Raw genomic sequence first — 23,015 nt, 5'->3', positions numbered from 1 at the left:
AACCATTCACAACCCCTTAATGAAAGTTTATAGTCCCTAAACACAGATTAAAACTATATAAAACGCCCCACAAATTCATAGCCATCCTAAGAAATGAAAACGAAAAATCGGAACCGTAAACTACTAAGGAAATCTATGAATTTGTACCTCTTACTGTGGCCGGTTCTTGGTGGTTCCTTCTTCTCCTCAACTTAGTCCACAAGGCTATGAAGAAACACTTTTTCCTTACAAACATAAAGAAACCAAATTAAACTTGAAGAAACCTATAATATTTGGTAATAATTGTGTATTAGTTCATTATTGTACCAACTATTAATAATTTTACCAATACATAATATATGTGTGTCAAATTTTATTAATTTTTAGCGACTATTACTGGATCACCTGTAGCTACATAACAAGAGGTCAAAGAACCAACAATGTTAATTGTTCCTAATGCCACCATTTCTTTGTTGCCATCAATCTGATAGTCCTTCATGGCTGCAAATGTTCTTCCAATTGCTATTGCTTCCTAATATCAAGAAAAAAAAATTGGCCTTATAAGTTAAATCATTTGAATTTAAACATGCAATTTTATTTTTTAATTTTATCTAGCATTTACTTACTGTTAGTATACTCAATATTTTGGTAGCTCCTGAGTCCTCGTCATAGTACTATTAGGATGATCTTTATGAGTTTTTGGCCTATTCTTGCACAATACGTAATATTCAATCAATATTTAAACAATTTATCACTTCAATTTATATAAATCTTGAAATTGAATTATTGGTATTACCAATGGCTTTCGTCCCTTCAACTGAGGATGGTCAAAAGATGGTTGTTGATGAGACAAAACACAATCTATAATATCACCATCTGGACTCTGAAATCACCAAACATTCAAAGAAAGAAATTCAGTATTATTATAGTCAAATTTAACGAAAAACAGAGTACAAACAGGGAAAGTGTGAGTGAGAAAAAGAATTGTATAAGCTAGATAGATCTTCTGTAAACCAGAAGAATCTACCATCAATTTACACAGTTTAACAAGACAAATGGGGAAAGAAATTACACAATGGTCAGTAATTAGATGAGTTTTAATTAATTTAACTGGCACCAATAACTAATTATCCCCATTAGATAAAGCCACACTAATTTCATTGATCATTGAAACATAATCACTACCCACATTTCCCCCCACATTTACTGTTGCCTAATTAAAAGGAAACATAACCATATACATCATTGATCATTATAGATAATGTTTGTGTATTTAGTTTGAAAGAAACAAAAAAATTGAAAAGGAAAACTTTGATACTATAATATTCCATACCTTTTGCATCAGGGCAACAACCATTTCAGGACTCTCTAGTATTCCATGGTCCAGGAATGCCTACAGTAAAATAGTTCTTTTATTTTACTTATGACAGCTTTAGAAAATATACATAAAAGAAACAAAAAGAAGCTATGAGTACTAGATGAGGTCATCTATTTACGTTCATCATGCAAGAATTATAGATATTGATCTAGAAAGCAAGCTTCTCCTGATGAGTGAGTGTCTGTAACTTGACAGAAGTAAGCTTCTCCGAAAATAATTTAGAAATAAAAAATTTACATAGCAGAGTTGTATAAAGACTAAAGAAAAGAGATCAAATACACGATGGAGATCAAAGATTAAAGAACATAAACAAATAAAAAAAAATTTAACAATGGTGTCCCGAAATTCAACCCATTAGGGCATCGAAACCCCCAAATGAGTCCAAAAAATACTCACATCTCACTCAATCACAGCTCACACACTCCACATTCAACAATCCTAGCTCACTTATAAATATAAATATGTATTATGTAAGAATGTACAGAGACTTGTATAAACACAGTATGAATACATTTTTTAATTTTTAAAGTGATGTAACAGTAACATAATAAATTTTCAAAATTGTACTTGTTTCCCATTTATGAAACAATTAAGAAGTCTGAAGACATAACAGCAAGTTCGTAATTCTATTTATTATCATAACATTACAGAAACACAGAGCCAAACCAACCTTCCTAAAAGCATTTCACCAACACAATGGGCAAAACTGCATAAATAGAAAGAAAACATTTCTATTGAAAAAAATAAAAGAAAAAAAGTTTGCGTTAAGGTTACTTGTTTGGTCTTTCTTTGATGAACTGTAGGATAGGACTTGCAGATCAATTATCCTACTGTTCTTCCATAGATTTATACATACACTCATTTTCAGAATCAAAGGCTTTATTTCTCCTTTTTGAAATGAATGGCCAAAAAGTAGATGCAGTACAGCAAATATAAATATATAATGAGATCCAATCCAATTGAATCCATAGAAAAGTCAACCTATAGTCATGCCTAGAACTGTACTTATATACCTGCATAGTTTGAAAAAGCCAAAGGAAAAAAGGATGATAAGGTCAACGCAGAGAGTACCTTGAGGAAACGACCCCTTCTATTCTCGCCGACGTCGAAGTAGAAGACCTGAGAGAAAGTAGAGAGAGAGAGAGAGAAATCTATTTAAATACAATGAAAAATGAAAAGAGAATAGGAATAGGAATACGATGATGGCCCGCGTGGGTTGAAGCTTCGAGAACGATGAGGAAAAAGGAGAAGAAAAGAAAGATCTGAATTATGAGAGAGAAGGAGAGAAGATGATAACACGTTTTTTAGTCAATTGGACCGTGTGAAAAATTTTGGGGGCTGGGGAAAATTAGGCGCCAAATTGCAATAAGTCCCGCCTATATACATATAAACTTATATATATTATAATACTTTTTTAGAAGTGTTAAAATTTTGTGTTATGGAAATGGGTTTTTGTTGTAGTGTGGAATGATGGAATTGGATGCTATATCCATGCTTACAGCTCAAGTAGCAGCCTTGACGAAGCAATTACAAAAGATTACACTCCCATCTCAAGCCATGCAAGTTCAAAACCTTTGTGAAGTGTGTGGTACAAACCATCAACCAAACCAATGCCCTGCTATAGATATGAATAACATGCCCATGGAAGAAGTACAAGCTATAGGAAATTACCAAAGACAACCCAATAACCCCAATTCCATGACCTACACCCCAGCTTGGAAGAACCATCCAAATTTTTCCTGGTCTAACAATCAAAACACCATATAACCTTATCCTCCACCTCAGCCACCATATCAACCTACCCAAAATAGGCCACCTTATCCACAACAATATGCACACCAAAATCCTCCACCTGGCTATTATCAACCACAAAATAGACCACCTCACCAAATGCCAATGAAACCAGCTGAAACCCAATCTGATGTACTTAACCAATTCATGACTGAAACTAGGGCATCCATAAGAAGTTTGGAGACTCAAATAGGGCAATTGGCTACTTTAATGACTAATAGAGCTCAAGGAAATTTTCCTAGCACTACAGAAGTTAATCCTAAAGAACAGTGCCAAGCTATTACTTTGAGGAGTGGAACGAGATATGAAGGGCTAAAGAAGAGTCAGTCAGAAGTAAAGGAGAATAAGTTGGACGATAAAAAGGTTACTGAAGACCTTAAGGAAGAAGAGGAGACCCCACCTGTAAATATTGAGCACCATGTTAGAATTCCATATCCACAAAGACTTCATAAGCATAATTTGGATAAGCAGTTTGCAAAGTTTTTAGAGGTGTTCAAGAAGCTACATATAAATATACCATTCGCAGAAGCATTAGAATAGATGCCCAGTTATGTAAAGTTTATGAAGGAGATTCTCTCTAATAAGAGAAAGATGGGTGATTACGAAACAGTGGCGTTAACAGAAGAATGTAGTGCAATTTTGCAAAGAAAGCTTCCTCAAAAGTTACGAGATCCGGGGAGTTTTTCTATTCCATGTACGATTGGGGAGTTTGAATGTAAGCATGCACTTTGTGATTTGGGGGCGAGTATTAATTTAATGCCTTTGTCAGTATTTCGTAGGCTTGGTTTGGGGGAAGCTAGGCCAACCACAGTAACATTACAGCTGGCTGATAGATCTGTGAAGCATCCACGTGGTATTATAGAAGATGTATTGGTAAAGGTGGATAAGTACATATTTCCAGCTGATTTTATAGTTCTTGATTTGGAGGAGGATGAGAATGTTCCTATTATTTTGGGGAGACCATTTTTAGCAACTGGGCAAGCATTGGTTGATGTGCAAAAGGAGAGTTAAAGCTGAGAGTTCAAGGGGAGAAAGGAGTATTTAATGTGTTTAAGGCTATGACTTAGCCTAAAGCAAGTGATAGTTGTTTCTTAGTTGATGTGATAGAAGAAGTACTAGGAGAAAAAAATTTAAGTGAGGACCCTCTTGAATTAAGTCTTACAATTAATGAAAGAGATGGTGAGGAAAATGAAGAAGCGATGAGTTATTTGAAGTGAATCAGCTGAACCGTGGATGTAACGCCCTGGATAGCCAAGACCATTACACTGTGTGTTTATAAAGTGCTAGACTTGCTAATCAAGTCATTTAATTAAAAGTGTGTTACTGAAACTATAGAGGAACTAAGGTTAAAATGTTTTGGTCTCAAAAGTCGCATTTTCATTAAGAAACGTTATCTGTTTACACGGGATCCCAAAAATAATAAGTTTAAGGACCGTTTACAAAAGTCATAAGGTTTAGATACAATAACAAGCCATATTAAGGCAAAACAAACAGTTAGGCAATCCCTGTCCTGATCCACTCCTCGACATGTTGATCGAACAGTTGGCTATGTACATTCAACCCCGCAGCTCTCCTCCTCAGGGTTGGTTCAACTTGCCTTTGCCTTTACCTACACCACGTAGCACCCGTGAGCCAAGGCCCAGCAAGAAAACACAACAACAGAGCATAGGCAATCAATAGACAAATCAATATCTCATATTGCATCACATATTCTCAACCATGTAAACATCCAGTATAATCAAGTATTCAACATACTAACATATTAACTCATATCACATAACATTTCACAAATGATAACTAGGGCTAGCGCCCTCAGGCCACTCCCTCCGTTTTCTCACTGACTCCGGCCCGCTTAAACCGAGCTTAGTGAATATTAAGCTGTCCTTGGCTACCAGTGGCCAAGCCGCGCCCTGTGCGCAAATATTGTGTTCGGCACTCTTAGGCCGCTATCACATGCCCCATGGCATGATACCATCATTGACACAATACAAGTATCGGGAGCACTTAGTCCCATCACAATCATATAACCGGGTGCAGTTTTCTTACCTTTCGATTTGCTAGCTTTGATCCCTCGACTCCTTGAGAACGATCCCCCTCGAGCCCTAGCACTCACCTAAACACAACCATAGGCCAAAGTCATCATCAATCCTCAAGTCCAAGACTTAGCCTTGGGGCCAATCCCGAGCCCCCGGGAAGTCCTAGTTACACCAAACAAGGTGGTGGAATCAAACCCCAAACCCTTGGTCAAAAACCCTTGCAAACAACCCTAAAATCCCCTTCAGAAGAGAGGGTAGCACTACAGCGCTAATGGGAGGGTGCTACAGTGCTACAAATAGAAGCAAAATCCCCTCATCATGCATGGCCTAGCGCTACAGCACCCAAAGGCTAGCGCTAGTCACAGACAGACAAACACCAGTTTTCCCTTCCTACGATTTTCTCGAACCAAACTCAACCAAAACTTCTCCAAACCTTTACCAAACTCAAAAACAACCTTATGAACATACTCCACTCATCCCAAGCACCCCAAATACCTAGAACTCAAGCACATGCATCCCCAAACTCAAAATTCACCATAGCCACTTCCAGACATCAAAACTCAACAGAAACCAGTTAAACATCAAAGTTAGAAGCTTAGAATTTATACCTTTGGTGGAATTTCGACCTCAAGTTGCCTCTGGACCTCCTTGGCTTACTCTTCCTCAACCCTTGGCTCCAACTTTCCTAAAATTCCCCATCAACACAGCTTAGATATCTTAGCTAAGAACCAAAACCAGAACTGAACAAACTTACAGAATTTTACCTCAAGTGTTGGTGAGTTCTTGCTAAACCTCTGCCAATTCCTCAAACATAGCTTAGGATCCTTGATGCTCAGTCTAACCCATCTCTCCTCTGAGCTTTGCTCCAAAAATCCTCAAGAAACTGATGGAGGAAGTGTAAACTGACCTTAGAAAACTCTCTCTGTTTTCTCCCTTTCTTTTCCCTTTTTTCCCTCCTTTTCCTTCTTTTCTTTCTTTCCTCAGACTTCTACATTTCTCTACAATTTCCACTAACATAAAGCCTTAGTAACATTTAACTCCTGTAAGCCAAATGACTATTATGCCCTCCCTTTTAACTCTAACCCTTTAATCCACTCAAGGGCATTATAGTCATTTTACCCAATTCTCGCTAATTCCTCAAGTGTCTCAAATATTTACCGCTTAATTCCCAATACCTAACTAATCTCCAATAATATTCCTCGATGTTAAAATAGACTCCAATATACTCACTAAATTCCCATTTATACCCCTAGGCTCACCCCGAGCCGGGTATAAATCCCCGCCATGACTTCCTCGCTACTTTGCTCACCAGGATCGTCTCGAGTCACAGATCACAGATATATCCACATAGTAATGTGGTCTCGACAATTATCACATATATCAAAGCAGTTATGCCCATAATGGCCAAAATTACGATTATTCCCTTCTAACCTAATCAGGGCCTGCATGCATACTAATACACATAGTCATGCATCTCAAATATTCAAATAGTCATATAACATACTTTAAATCATAACCATGCATTTTAATCATTAAAATCACACATGATTCCCATTATGCCCTTCAGGCACACTAATCAAGGCCCTTAAGCCTTATTAGCAATTTTGGGTCGTTACAGTGGAAGCATAAGAAGTTTGAAGAATTGGGTGCAGGACCAGAAAGACCATTACCATCAATTTTGAAGCCACCTATTTATGAATTGAAAGTTTTACGGGACCATCTCTGTTATTCTTATCTTGGGGAAAAAGAGACTCTTCCAGTTATAGTTTCATCGTTTCTTTTAGAAGTAGAGGAGGAGAAGTTGTTGAGAGTGTTACGAGCTCATAAAACTGCTATAGGGTGGACTCTGGCTGATATAAGAGGAATTAGCCCATCGACAGTTATGCATAGAATTCTTATGGAAGATGAGGCGAGACCGACTATTGATGCTCAACGAAGACTTAATCCAACAATGAGAGAAGTGGTGAGGAAAGAGATTTTGAAGTGGTTGGATGCTGGAGTGATTTACCCTATTTCTGATAGTGCTTGGGTAAGTCCAGTGCAAGTAGTACCGAAAAAGGGGGGTATGACTGTGGTGAAGAATGAAAGTAATGAACTGATTCCAACAAGAACAGTGACGGGTTGGAGGATATGTATTGATTATCGGAAGTTGAATAAGGCAACGAGGAAAGATCATTTTCCTTTGCCTTTTATTGATCAAATGTTGGATAGATTGGCGGGGCATAACTACTATTGTTTTCTAGACGGGTACTCAGGCTATCATCAGATCGTAATTGCACCAGAGGATCAAGAGAAGACAACGTTTACTTGTCCTTATGGGACTTTTTCTTTTCGAAGGATGCCATTCGGGTTATGTAATGCACCAGCCACGTTTCAACGGTGTACGATGGCAAGATTTTCTGACATGGTTGAAAAGGGGATTGAAATTTTTATGGATGATTTTTCGGTATATGGGTCCTCTTTTGACACGTGTTTGACTAATTTGGAGATGGTATTGAGAAGGTGTGAAGAGTCGCATTTGGTGCTTAATTGGGAAAAGTGTTATTTTATGGTAAATGAAGGAATCGTATTAGGGCACAAGATTTCTAAGAAAGGTATTGAAGTGGATAGGGCAAAAATTTCAACTATAGAGAATTTGCCACCACCTGTTTCAGTAAAAGGAGTAAGGAGTTTCTTAGGTCATGCGGGATTTTATAGGAGGTTTATCAAAGATTTTTCTAAAGTTTCGAAGCCACTGTCCACTTTGTTAATGAATGGGGTTATGTTAGATTTTGATGAGAAGTGTCAACAAGCTTTTAAGATACGTAAGGAGAAATTGATTTCGGCACCTATAGTTGTTGCGCCTCAATGGGATTTACCATTTGAATTGATGTGTGATGTCAGTGATTATGCAGTAGGGGTAGTGTTGGGACAAAGAGTTGACAAGGTATTTAGAACGATTTATTATGCAAGTCGTACCTTGAATGATGCTCAAATGAATTACGCAACTACCGAAAAAGAGCTATTGGGCATAGTGTTTTCTTTTGATAAATTTCGGCCATACTTGATTGGAAATAAAGTGGTTGTTTATACAGATCATTCGGCTATAAAGTATCTTATGACTAAGAAAGATTCCAAGCCTCGTCTTATTCGGTGGATTTTGTTATTACAAGAATTTGATGTGGAAATTAAGGATAAGAAAGGTACTGAGAATTTGGTGGCTGATCATTTGTCTCGTTTAGAGGTTGAGGAAGATTCTCTTGATAAAGAAGTTCAGATTAATGATGCTTTCCCAGATGAGCAGTTGTTCGAAGTGAATGTTTGCAAGGAGGTTCCATGGTTTGCGGATTATGTTAATTATTTGGCTGCTAAGGTTATACCTCCTGAGATGACAAGGCAACAATCAAAGAAATTTTATTCGAAGGTGAAGCATTATTATTGGGAGGAGCCTATTCTGTATAAGCATTGCCCAGATCAAGTTATTCGAAGATGTGTGCCCGAAGAGGAGATGTTGTCAATCTTAACGCACTGTCATAGTTTGCATTGTGGCGGTCATTTAGGCGGAACAAGAACAGCAGCAAAGGTTTTGCAAAGTGGGTTTTACTGGCCTACATTATTTAAGGATGCTAATGATTTTGTCAAAAGTTGTGATCGTTATCAACGGACTGGGAATATATCAAGAAGAGATCAAATGCCGATGACTGGTATTTTGAAAGTTGAGTTATTTGATGTATGGGGGATAGACTTTATGGGACCTTTTCCATCATCGTATAATAACAAATATATTTTGCTTGCGGTGGATTATGTTTCTAAATGGGTAGAAGCCGCAGCAACTCCTACTTGTGATGGGAAGGAAGTTATTAAATTCCTTCAAAAAAATATCTTTACTCGATTTGGTACTCCAAGAGCCATTATTAGTGATCGGGGAAGTCATTTTTGCAATAAGTGGTTCACTGCTCTTTGTGCTCGCTATGGTGTTCATCATCGAAAGGCGTTATTCTATCACCCAATTGCAAATGGCCAAGCTGAGTATCGAATAGGGAAATAAAAGGTATCTTGGAAAAGACAGTAAATACTTCGAGGAAGGATTGGTCGAAGAAGCTTGATGATTCACTTTGGGCTTATTGCACTGCATTCAAAACTCCAATTGGTATGTCACCATATCGATTGGTGTTTGGTAAGGCTTGTCATCTACCGGTGGAACTGGAGCATAGAGCTTATTGGGCTGTGAAAAAGTAAAATGTTGATCTCTTCATGGCGGGGCGGAATAGGCTTATGGAGTTAAATGAGCTTGAAGAATTCTGAAATGAAGCTTATGAGAATGCGAAGATCTATAAGGAGAAGTCGAAGGATTTTCATGATAAGCGAATATTAAGGAAGGATTTTCAACCAGGGGATAAAGTCTTGCTCTTTAATTCCAGGCTGAAACTTTTTCCTGGTAAATTGAAGTCGCGATGGTCAGGACCGTACACAGTAGTTGTCTCACTTCCTTATGGAGCAGTGCAAGTTCATAGTGAAAAGACGGGAGATTTTAAGGTGAATGGTCAGAGATTGAAGCATTACCTGGAGGGTCCTGTGGAAAAATGCAGGTCCGTGGTTGAGTTGAAACCAAGTTGATCTGAAGATAAAGCAGCGTTCGGCTAAATGACGTTAAAGACAGAGCTTTGAGGAGGCAGTTCTCAGTTTTATTTATTTTTATTTTATTTTTATTTTTGTATTTGTTTGGTTTGGAACAATGTTTAGGAAATTTGTTTTAGTTGTTATTTTTATTGTAATGTATTGTATGAACCGTGAAAATTGTGAAAAAAAAACGCAAGAATTTTTAAGAGAAAGGTTAGAAATATGGTGATTGGAGATGCAATAGCGCTACAGCGCTTATCTTAGAAAAGAAAAAGAAATTTTGAAGAACCAGCGCTACAGCGCTATTTCCAGACGAGAAAGCCCAGGAAATTTAAAGAGCGCTACAGCGCTATATATCAAGCTACAACGCTCTGTCCAGATGTTGTTTTAAAAACCCAGGGGATTTCGATTTTCATCTCATTCAACCTAAATTTTTTTTCCCCTTTTCCGTGTTCTCTCCTCCATAGCCCCATAGATCTTCCCTTTGAGCCTATTCCCCAGAATTTGCACCACCCATTCTCTCTTTCTCTTCCATTTCTTCTTTCATTTTAGTTTTCTTTTCCTTTCTTTCATTTCTTTCTTCTCAAATCCATTCCAATGTTCCCAATCATTTTTGAAACCCTAGAAATTTAATTTCTTGATGAAGATGGAAATTTTCAAGGGGCTGTTCTAATTCAAGCATAAAGGAGTCCATTGCAAGGTTTGGTAAGTGGTTCCTTTCCCTTTTATTCTCGGATTTTTGTTGTATTTGGGATTGGATTGCTTTGATTGATTGTTGAGGGTGGATTGAATTTGTGGTTTTGATTTGGGATATTTAGTTCATTTGTTTGTAAAATTGCATATTTTGAGAGGTTGTGAAGAGGAAAAGGGTTCACTTAAAGGGGAGGTGCTGTAAAAATTCTGTCTTGTGGGTTGGTGAGAGTGTGGATAATGGCTCCTAAGAGTAGAGCGGGTAGAAATAAGGATAAAGGGAAAGGACAAGTGTCTGCTTCTCAACCAAGGGATGATAGTTCAGAGCAAGAGTACGATGAAACTAGGTTTATCAATTTTAAGGCTCAAGAGCGCTATGAGAAATTTGTTAGAAAAACTTTGATTCCTGAGCGTGAGGTGGAATATCAGTCTGATCCTTTTCCTCATCAGATTTTTGAATTGATTCAGGCTTATTTTAAAGGTAGGAAGTGGGAAAATTTTGTGACCAAATTGGCACAGGCTAACGTATCATTGGTATACGAGTTTTATGTCAATTTAAAAGATAAGCACAATGATACAGTTTTTGTTCGAGGTAAGCGCGTGCCTTTTACTGCGGAAGCTATTAATAAGGTGTTCAAAGTCCCACACATCAAACAGGAGGAGGAGGAATATGCTAAGTTTTTGAATGGATCTATAGATTTTACTGCTGTGGCTGGAAAATTATGCTTTGAAGGTGCTCCTTGGAATTTATCTAGTAGTTTACCTAAAAGTATAGCATCGTGCCAGCTAAACATTGAGGCGAGATTTTGGGCGTTTTTTGTGTGTGCTCGATTTATGCCGGTTAGTCATGTGTCTGATATGACTAAAGATCGGGTCTTATTGATTTACGCTTTGATGATGGGAATGAGTATTAATCCGGGGATATGGATTAAGGAAAATATTAATTTTATTGAAAAGGGCCATACCACTGGAGGTTTGGGCCATGGATCTGTCATCACTATGTTGTGCTGCAAGGCTGGTGTTCCGAAATTCGTTACTAATATTTATCAGTCGTTGCAACAACCGTTGTCCATCAATTTGATGAATGATTATCCTGAGCCCGTTCTATATGTGCCACAAACTAGGAAAAAGAGTAAGCGCCGTGTGGAAACTGAGGTGGAGGAAGAAGCTGATCCAGTGTTGTTGGGTGGTAGTAGTGATTCGCGTATGCAGCAAGTCAATGCTAAGTTGGATTATCTTATCCAACAAAATCAATATATGGTTCAACAACAACATATGATGAATCAGTATATGGGCCAATGGTACGACTATGAGGTGAATCGTGTGGCTCAGTTAAATAATCTGGTGAGTCACTGGTCTTTAGATGACTCAGATCGAACTTATTTTGCTCCACCACCGCCCTATCCGCCGTATTCTCCATTTTACTCTCTGCCTCCACACCCGTCATTTGCTGGTTTTTCAAAGCCTCAACCTCCACAATCCCAACCTTTCGAGGGACCTTCATCTCAGTCGCCACCACCGCCATACTGACGTGGCTGGTCAGGTAAGTCTCTGTTCTCATTCTTTGTATACTTAACATTGGGGACAATGTTCGGTTATAAGTTTGGGGGAGAGATTTATTCTGGTGTTTTTTGATGCGTTTTTTTCGGTTTGTTTGTTTGTTTTTAATTTTCATCAGTTGTTCATTTTGAGTCATGTTTTAGAGTATAAATTAAGTTGATAATAATTTCCATTTCATTATGATTGACTGTTTTGTAGTATAATCCAAAGGAAAAATTGATGTGCTTCTAAAAAATAATCTGTGCTTGGTTAGATTACTTTGTTTTTCACTGTGATTTGTTGACATCAGAGATCTATTGTTCATACATTGCAAATGTTATACTTGAGTTATTTTATGCATGTCAAATTTGGATTGTGGATTGAAAAGTTTGAAAAATTCTAGAACCTGCTTGCTTACTATTTGAGATGAAATTTGAAACAATACACATTTAGGAAAATGATATAGGCAATTTTTGGACCGGTTGTGCCTTTCAAGCTAACCCTATTAAATTTTATCCTTAGTCAACCCTTTTGAGCCTTATAACCATTTTCTTGATTAACACATTCTTTTGAGCTTAACTGTAAAATGAAATACCATTTACTCTTTTTGACCCATACCATGAGCATAAAAATTATTATATGAGGGGAGTGAATGTGTAATGGGATGTTTGTATTATGTGTTATTCAGAAAAATTTCTTTTGATTGAGAAAAAAAAGAAGAGAAAAAAAAAGAAAGTGAAAAGTGATTATGCTCCCAAATGATTATTTGTTGAAAAATCAAAGTTTGGGGGAGTTTAATCTAAATATATATATATATAAATAAATAATATATATTCTCAATCATTGCACAAAAAAAGGGGTAACAAGGGATGAGTGGTGTGAAATTGTTTGAAAAGCTTGTTTAGTGGAATGCTTGTGGTATGATTAAGCCTAAAATTGTCTCTTTATCTACCTATACCTAAGCCTTCTATTACAACCCTTATAAAGTCCTATTGATTCTTATTTGTGTATTTGTTTAAATTAATGGAGAATAGTAAGTAATGCAAGCATATGGAATATTTGAGTTTGTGGTTAGTTGGTGAGAATTTGATGTGCATAAAGTGGTCCAATTATTTTATTTGTGAGTTATGAGTAAATGAGTTTTGGTGTTGAGATATTGCAGTGAATTGTGAAGTGGTTGAGACTGAAAATATAGATTAATGTTTAAATTACATGATAGTTTTTCCTGAGAATTATATATGCATAACAGTCTTGAGTGTTGGAATTGGTTAGTTATGTTAACTTGGTTTGTTAGGTTGAGTCTAGTTAGAGTATTTACTCGAGGGCGAGTAAAGGTTTAGTTTGGGGGAGTTTGATAAACGAGTTTTAGGCTCGTTTATGGTCTAGCTGTTAGGGTGTTTTTCGTTAGTTTAGGATTATTTTATTTCGAAATTATGTTCGTTTGTTCATGTTTCAGGTTGTTAATGCTAAAGTGGTACAAATAGTGAAAATGAGTGAAAGTGGAACAAAATCGGGACGGATTTGTGCAATTTTGGGTGCTGTAAGTAGCGCTATAGCGCTACTAAGGGAGCGCCGCAGCGCTAGGAAGAACTTTGAAGAAAGGATGATTCTGACTTTAGCGCTACAACGCCACAACAATAGCGCTACAGCGCTCGAAGGAAGTTTTTCAAGGGATTGGTTCTGGAAGTAGCGCTACAGCGCTACAATAAGAGCGCTACAGCGCTAGTGCCCCAGATTTTGGAACGTGTTGCCATTGACAATAGTGCTACAGCGCCAAGAATACAGCGCTATAGTGCTGGAGACGCGATTTTCAGATTTTATACGACTTTTTGAAGGGTGTTTTGTTCTTTTCACTTGGGAACACTTGAGGGCTATTTAAGGGACATTATTCTGCGATTTCTGAAGGACTGGAAGTTTTTATAAACCCTAGATAAAAAGAGGCTGCTGTAATTAGTTTTCTTTTTCATCTGAATTCTTTAGGTTAATTTTATGAACAAATTTGCAGTTTATTTTCATAATGGCATTTATGAACTAATTTCTTTTATCTAGGAATTAATGTAGTCACTGGGATTTCTATTGAATTTTATTATGATTTTCTATTGATCTTTCTTTTCTATCTAATCTATATGATGTGTGTTTAATGCTAGTAAATAATTGATCACTATTTGCTTGATTTAATGTTTTTGATTCAAAATTCGAAAGATGAGAATTGAATATGCTATCATTATATAGACATAGGGTGCATATTGGACGAAAGTACCTATATGACTTGTGTAGTAATTAGGTTTTCATGTTTAATGCCTTTTATATGTTTAAGTTTATCACAGAAATGTAGAAAACTTGCATATAGATTGAGATCTTATGTCTTGAAAAAGAATAGGAATCGAGTAAATTAACCTGCTATTAGAATAGATTTAGAATTGATTATTAAAATTAATAGAATGAACAGTTGATGAAATTAATTCCTAGGTTGATTTTATTATTGATTCTTAAGTAGTGATTCATTGTTTGTTTCCAGTTCTTTAATTTTGGTTCATAGTTTATAGGATTTCTTTTATTTTTAATTGTTCACTTAAATTTCAATTAACCAAATAGAATTCGAAAATCAATTAGTGGTACTTGGAAGATAGTCTCTGTGGGATGATATCCGTTCTTACGGAATTTACTACTTGACACGACTACGTATACTTGCATACAGAAATTAAAGATCATAATCTTGAGAGCTTGGAGGGTGTAATCTAGTTTCAGATATAGTGGATTTGACTTAGGTATTACTGCCTAGCTTTGGATGTAGGATCAACCAAATTGGTTGTATCTGAACCAAGTATTATTGGTGTTCTTTTTTTTGTGTTTTACTTTTGATTATTTTGGGTTTGTTTAATTGTCTATTACTTGTTATTCTTTGTTGCTATTCTTTATGCACTGTATTGGCTGTGTTGTGCAGGTCCTAATCCCCAACACTTATAATTAATGTCTAGTTCTATACATGATCGTTTATATATCATATGTGTGAAAATAAAAAAAAAATAAAAAAAGAAAGTTAAATACTAAATAATGTTAACGATACGCCAACTAATGATTTAATTAAAGAAGAAGAAGAGAGATGAAAGCTTTGAATTGGCTGAGGGTCTTGGACTTTTTTAATATTATAATTCATTCTTGTCGATAACGAGTCAACCAAAGAGAGCTAAGCGCTCGAAGACGATGGAAGTACTCGGCAATCGCTAGCAAGCACCTTGCGGCTTGGCGGGTCGTCAGGAGTTGGTGCAGCCGGTGCAACGTTTGGTGCCTCAGATTATCAGCCTGTAACATATTTTTTTGTCACAAGAATTATAGACTATTAATGTATATAAATGTAAATATGAAACATTTTATTCATGTTCGATTGAATTTTACATATAGAATACAATATGCTCACGATCGACTTTTTGTTATTTATTTTTTTCATTACTAGGACATGACTATCAACCAAGGCTTTAGTTTATGTATGAAATGAAAGACTTTTTGGTAATTAGATTGTTAAGTAAACATCTCATATAACGTTATTTTACATATAACATCGACGAAAGTATGAGTTTAGTCGTGATAAGATATCAAGTAGTCTAATGGAATAAATTTTTATTAAAATTAAAATGAATAAGAATTGTAAATTAGTCGTGAGGTAGGTTTTACTAACCATTTTCCACAACAAAACGGACATACATACATACATATGAGATATTTGAACTATGAAATGATAGCATGCTGGGAATGACTTGAATAGTTTGACTAATCCACATTCGAATTAATCTAATATTTTCTAGAATATGAATTATGAGAGCGCACTAATAATGTAGATCAGCAATAATATATGGAGACCGTAATAGTGAAATAATTGAGCTAAATAAGTCAACTTGAAATCATGTATTAAGTGGTCACTTATAATGACTTAAATTAGTCTTTCCACAGTAATATATTTAACATTATATGCAATGATATTTTGTCTCTACCTACGTTTGTTTCGTTTATATACATATATATATATCTTAATTAAGGTCCGCCCTGTTAATTGATTATTCAAACTACTACTCTTTTATGTTCCCCTCATTCTATATGCTAGGCTAGGTCCATCTTATATAATAACTCTTCCTAAAACATGAAAGAAAGAGAAAAACGGTTAATTTCCTTTTCTCTCTACAAGATTATAAAAATTAATGCTACAAAAGAAAATATAAGAATGAAGAAAGATCAAGTTGTGTTAAAATACACGTGCAGTTGCATTATTCTTATTCGGCGGGTCTTTGAATGTTTTCTATAATAGCAAGTCAATTTTATTTTTAAAAAGTTATATATATTTTAATTTAAAAAATGTTATGTGTGGTTCAGAATGTGAAATGCAGCCTTAGTTAGTCAAACGGTTACGACCCTGACATATATGACATCATACGTTATGGGCTAGAAGAGGCCATCCTTCATAAATATTGGACATTTGTGAGGACCAGCTTTATGTGATAGTGCCACGTGTCGAGATTTTATGCTTGTGTGTCATCACTACAAGGGAGATGAAGCTAAGATGGATGAACGATTCATGTGAGGAAGAGTTAGCTAAACTACATGGCTAGCTATTCGAGAAGAAAAAAAAAATGTCGTTCTACATATTTAAGTATACATACTTTCCTAAAAAAATTTCATCTATTGGTACACAAGACACACATTACCTTTAAATGTATATTTCAAATATTAAATTTAGTACGTATTATAAAATTGACACGACATGATAAACTAATTGTTTTGCATATATAATATATAATTATACTCTTTTTTTCACTCGCCTATTTATTTAGTGAGACACCAATGGATTATTGAGCCGTACAAAAGATGGGTAGCTGCATAAATGTCTGTCTATAAAATATGTATATGATAGTGTGGCATATATATATATATATTTGCTCTAATACAATATAGATTACATGTAACCACCAAAGCCTCCTCGTGAGAGTGAGACATGGAGTAGTTCATGGCGTCGGAGGTAGGTTTCCCAACCTAAACAGGAACAGATTCTTGTTCCTTGTGGGTCCCACGTTTTCAGAGAGATATCATAATGGAGGACCACAAATGGATAGGGACCCAAATGTAACGTCTCTCATGATTATTCTCACTCGTATTAGTAGTAGTAATTCTATCACTATCATTAAGGGGTTTTTGGAACGAGGATAGGGTTTGAGTGAGTAGAGTTAGAGGGATTTAGACGAAGAGAATATGAAACTCAAATATTCAAAAAGGTTAAGATTTCACGTTTGTGAACAATAAACATGAACATGCTTGAATATTGTTATGTATAAATATATTAATGTCGATAATTGATAATTTCTATCATTCTAGTCAAAGTATGCCATCGATCATGATCATACATAGTATAAATATATATATATAGACTTACGTACCTGTCTAACGAAACCTTCGAGCGTAGAGAGCTTGTTCATGGCGACAGCCATTTGGCCCATGTAGTTGACCATGTTAGGAGGGCAGCTTAAGGAGTCAGAGGTTATGGTGTCCGAAAGTGACTGGTTCAGAGACTCAAGCCCTTGGGAGAGAGCTTCTTCAGCCTCTTGTGTGGACTGTTGTAATCCACAGATGCCCAATATTTGTTGCTCCGTTAATGGCTCTATTTGACTCAGAATTATCTGAAGAAATATATATTTTTTGTAAATTAATACAAAGGGAAAAACAAATATATATATATATATATTTATATCTTTTTAAAAGTTTGAAATAATATTTGAAGTATGAAAATAGCGTTCCTTTCAGAATATTAATCAATCTTACCAAATTTGCTTGGTTATGGTTATGTGTGTAACAACGATTTTTTTCTTATTTATTGACTATAAACCAAAAGATTTATACAAATGAACATGGAAAAATATAGTGAAAAGGACCGCGGGAGAATAATAGTGCCGTGTAACTACTTCGCTTTCTCTAGCTCTGTTTTTCAAAAACAAAAAATTGCAGTACAGATATTAGCTTTATCGGAAAAATACCTAACTAGACCTGATTTTGGAAACCTTCACGATAGTACTTTTGTCATTGCACTTAATAATATTCACACAAACACAACGAGATCTCCCTTAGCCATAGCGTTGGCTATAGCCATACCCACCCTATTGATAAACTTCTGAGTAAATTAATCTCTCTCTCTCTCTCTCTCTCTCTATATATATATATATATACATACATACATATATATTATAAAGAACCCACTACTATTTCCCATCCCTTTTGATCCTACTTTTTCAAGTAATATAAATACTTACAATTAAAACGTGCCCCCGCGCCCATTCTTATTAATTTTGTTATACTTGTCATTTTGATGTGACCATTCTTATTGGCTATTTATCTCTAGCTAAAAGAACAATATTTTACAAAAATGCTATGAATTTGGTAATGTGTCATATGATATATATATATATGTATGTACATATATAAACCGAAATTTAACAAAATATAATTAAGCAATGATCTCACACCAAAAGATATATATATATCTATATGCGTGTATAAACATACATAGAACGTGTCTGATGTAATTATATATAGAAGAAGGTACCTTGATGAGCTCAGAAGGCCGAAATCCACCCATCCACATGAAACATCGTTCGGCCGGAGTCTTCCACACACCGGAAATGAGATGAAAGACGTCGAATTTGGCGACCATGCTCTTGAGGTTCATCATTTGGTCGTAATGCGCCAAGCAATTCTCCACAAATATTCTTAGCTCATTTTCCGGCAAGTGCTCATGCACCGCCGCCCTCAGCTCGCACATCAGACGGTGGTGCTCCTCTTGCCATCTCCCATATTCCATGTCGAAAACTACGGCTTCTAATGATCATGACAAGTCATTAAATCAAATAACATATTAAGCCCAAAATTTTATTTTGAAATAGATCAATATACACAAGATAGACAGCATAATATGAGAAATTAGTACCTTGGCTAGTGTTGTTAATACCAATAGGAAGGCCTTGCTCACCTCCAACTAAAGTTCCTCCATTAAAAAACATTCCCTATTATATAAAGTCAGTAAAACCCAATTCTTGAATATAGGTATACGGCACACACAAACACACATATATATATATATTAATTGTTCATAATAATATAAGATGTATAGATTCCAGTGTGTGTGTATACCTGTGCTCTAGCTCTTTGTAGCTCCTGTTCAAGCTGAGTGAGTTTTATCCTACTGGACTCTAACTGTTGCACATATGCCTGGAGTCGGAAACGACATTATTTTTTTTCCAATTTTATGGTGTGATAATGATAATAATAATATCAATATATAAATATATATACATATATTTGTGTGTATCAAGCTAACCTTTTTCCGAAGCCTGCTTTTCCTAGCTGCCTCCCTATTCTGAGCAAGCCTTCTCAATGTCTGGTTATATATTCAAACAAATAATTATCAAAACAGTGCTAAATGCTGTTATAGGTACAATACTTTCTCATTTCAAGAGCATATATAATGCAATTATTAATGCTTACTTTATGTTATGTTTGATCATTAATTACCTTAGGATCTGGAGTTTTGGGTCCTTCCTGCTCTGAACTCGATGTGGGACCTTTTCTATTATTACCCTCCCGCTGAATCAAAACAAACTCAACCCGTTTCATACATATTTTAACTATTATAGTCAATTCAAAAAATGATATAATTAATAAGTTGTTTGAATACTTAATAAAGAAATCAATTGATTGATTAATTAATCTCAACATGCTACTTAAGAACGAAACCAAATTAATAATTAATTAAAAAGAATATCGGTACTCAATAAACACAGATTCCTAACCCTACATATTATATATATATAGCTACATGAGAGTAAAGCTGGGACCATTCAAGGTCATTACACATGTACGGTGTATGTATATATTGTATGTACGTATATATATGTACCTTGATAGCCTTATTGGCTGCAGAATCAGGAACAGATGGAGCAGCAGTAGAATTATTGTCATTGCGTGTACTGTTGGCCAACTCCATACTCGATGGATCAGATGGTCTCTTTGAATTATCAATGCTACCACTCATTGGAGGAGAACCCTTCACCAAATAACAATTATTACCAATTAAACAACCCATTTTAGGATTTTATTTAGTACATTATAATATATAGCATAACGCTATTTTTATTGTGGGAAAAATTGGATGAAACGATATAATAAGTAACATTATATAGTACTTACTTTTGTTGAAGATGCAGGCTCTACTACGTGCATAGGCTGAGATGGGAAAATATTCAAAGTCGGAGGCCTCATTCCAGTACCCCCACTGTTCTCTGCACCCATATACATAAAATGAATCATTTTTACAAAACTTAATATGTGTGTGTCTTTATATATAGATAAGTCAAATCGGTTTTAAAGAGAGAGAGTAAATGAACGTTAAAGAGAATAGTAGTACAACTCTTTAGTAGAGAGTTCTGGCATATAATACCAACGGAAAAGAAAAGCTTTAAAAGGTTGAGGGGACAGAAGTCCCGTACCATAATTTTTGTACCCATTTGAGATTAGCAGTACACAACAACATATGCGTGGAATTTTTTACATAAAATTCAAAAGGAGAGATAAATAATATATATTCTCCCCCTCTTCCTTTTATTTTCCCCCATCGCAAGCTTGAGAAATTTAATAAAAAAAATTATTTATATTATTATTAATATGATACTGGTACATTTTGTACATTTATATATTTTTTTAAAAAAAGTTTTACTTTCTGGCTATAGGATCCGGTCAAAGTATAAAGTACTGTGCAGCAGATTTTGATCAATTGAACATACTTTTCCTGTGACCATCCCAAACAACAGTTTTCATAATAGAATCTCTCCGTATCATGTAAAGAAAGAGAGATGCAAATTCAGAAACCCTAAAATCTTTTTGCCTTCAAATTAGTAACAAATTAATATAATATATCAGCAAGAGAGAGAGAGAGAAGAGAAAGAAGAAAGTAGAAGAAAGAGGAAGAGAGAGCGAGAGCGAGAGCGAGAGTAGTAATTAATTACGTCTTTGGTGATGATGTTCTTGAAAATTATTAGAAGGGTGATGATCCTGACCGTCCAAATAGAGAAAAAGGGCTTGATCCAACTCTCCCATATCATAAGCGCCAGTAGTACTATTACTGTCTTTGCTTCTGATAATAAATAATTATCATACCAAATATTATTATTAATATTCATAGCCCAAAAAATAACCAGGGAAGAAGAAGAGAAATGATATCACAGAAATAAGAAAATAAATTATTAGTTTAAAACTATATATATAATTACATGAAATTTCCAAGGGAGGAGGAAGATGACGACTGATTAATCATGTTGTAAGGAATCTGCTTAGGATGTTGATGATGATGATGATGGCCTTGAATCTGATGATGTTGTTGGTGTTGAAATAGTAGTGGTGTTTGGTCAGAAGTACTATTACTTGTTTGGTTGTTGTTGTTGTTTCCTTTAATGCTGGAAGCCATGAAAGAGGTTCCCAAAAGCTTTGTTGCCTCTGCAGCTTGGTCTACTATAATACTTTCTCTTCTTTAAAACTGTTACTATTAGCTCTTGAAAACCCCATTAATATGGCCAACCGCCTTTTGACTTTCTTCTATATATGTACTTATCTTCCTCGTCTTCTTCTTTCAAGATGATCATAACCCTGCTCCATGATCATCTTCATCGCACTCACATATAGAGAGAGAGAGAGAAAAACAGACTATGGTTATTTCAGAGAGAGAGAGAGAGGAGAAAGGGGTCGGTTATAAATTTGACAGAGAGAAAGATAAGAGAGGAAATTCAATGCAAAAGAACAAAAGGATTTGAGCTTTTCTTTCTTTCTTTCTTTCTTTTCTTTTTCTGTTTTTCTTTGTCTTTTTTTTTTCATTTTTCGAAAGAAAAATAAAAATAATAAGATGAGTAGACTAATTAAGTTTTTATTTTTTTAATTTAAAAAAGTGCTTTGAATTTAATATTGGGAAACCACTAACATGAAAGAAAAACCGGTTTATGTTATGGGTTTCTTTGTACAAACTTTTTTTTTTCTGTTACAGTCGAAATGACAAAATTGCCTTCCTGATTCGTTTTAAACTCCACTATTGACATTTTCATGCAACTTACACGTAGATACGGATAATAGGGCGGCTCTGTGTACTAATTAATTTACTATTTTTTTTAATAATAGTGTTTAAAAATAATAATAAATTTGTTTATAAAAACATTCATTTAAAATAATGATTTGGACCACTATTTAATAATTAGTTGATGTTACCGTTTTGGCAAGTTGTCAACACTCTAGTAGCTCCTATATAAGTTATACATATTAGATCAAAATGAAAATTGTGAATATGTGTGATACACAACTTTTTTCATGAAAGTAATTGTATTTAATTTTTCAAAATGTTTTTCAAATTAAAAAAAAAATTGCTATAAATTTGGTCAATTACTATATTAAACATAGCACATCTGAATTTAAGTTATATAGTATTTAAACCATTCTCATTATTTGACGTGCATATATTATATATATTATCTTCTATTTATATTATTTCCCCTTAAACAAAACATAAACTATTTTTTTTCTTTAAATAAAATTCTTACTTTAAAAGTATATAAATTTTTTTTATTGTATTATAAAAGGTAGAAGAGTTCTAGATATAGACATCAACGTTGAAAGTGTATACCTATGTATATTTATATATATATATATCAATTAAAAACCAAAAAAGATTGAAATACATGGGACGTTTCAGGCGAAACACAAAAAATTATGAATATTGTAAGCTTTTTTTTTTTTAACGTGAATTTCTGTATCAAAACTCAAGTGAATTTATATGGTGTATAGATAACAAGTGGAGAAATTACATAAATAATATTTAAAAACATTAAAATAATAATAAATATAAAATAAAGCATATGTCATCTCACAATAAAAAATTGTAAGTAAGATACTAATTAAACTCGTATTAACTATGCAAAAAAGAACGGCAT

General features: G+C 34.9%; 1 protein-coding gene and 1 long non-coding RNA gene across 2 annotated transcripts; both read right to left on the bottom strand.

The window, feature by feature from the left end:
- Positions 1-379: 379 nt before the first annotated feature.
- LOC133821505 (uncharacterized) lies at positions 380-692 on the bottom strand. Its single transcript, XR_009887630.1, has 2 exons — positions 606-692; positions 380-511 (listed from the first exon to the last, which is right to left on the bottom strand). It is a non-coding gene; the product is annotated as an uncharacterized LOC133821505 (long non-coding RNA).
- A 14,351-nt stretch (positions 693-15,043) lies between these two features.
- On the bottom strand, positions 15,044-21,912 carry LOC133823380 (bZIP transcription factor TGA10). Its single transcript, XM_062256109.1, has 11 exons — positions 21,315-21,912; positions 21,051-21,178; positions 20,236-20,327; positions 19,946-20,092; positions 19,561-19,632; positions 19,367-19,426; positions 19,180-19,257; positions 18,977-19,052; positions 18,596-18,867; positions 17,436-17,675; positions 15,044-15,315 (listed from the first exon to the last, which is right to left on the bottom strand). Exons 1-11 carry the CDS (start codon positions 21,506-21,508, stop codon positions 15,166-15,168), a joined length of 1,509 nt encoding a protein of 502 aa, XP_062112093.1. The 5' UTR covers positions 21,509-21,912; the 3' UTR covers positions 15,044-15,165.
- Positions 21,913-23,015: the final 1,103 nt, after the last annotated feature.

Source organism: Humulus lupulus, chromosome 3, assembly GCF_963169125.1.
Source record: "Humulus lupulus chromosome 3, drHumLupu1.1, whole genome shotgun sequence".
Taxonomy (NCBI): domain Eukaryota; kingdom Viridiplantae; phylum Streptophyta; class Magnoliopsida; order Rosales; family Cannabaceae; genus Humulus; species Humulus lupulus.
The sequence above is the reverse complement of the archived record's forward strand: the minus strand, read 5'-3'. Positions and strand labels throughout refer to the sequence as shown.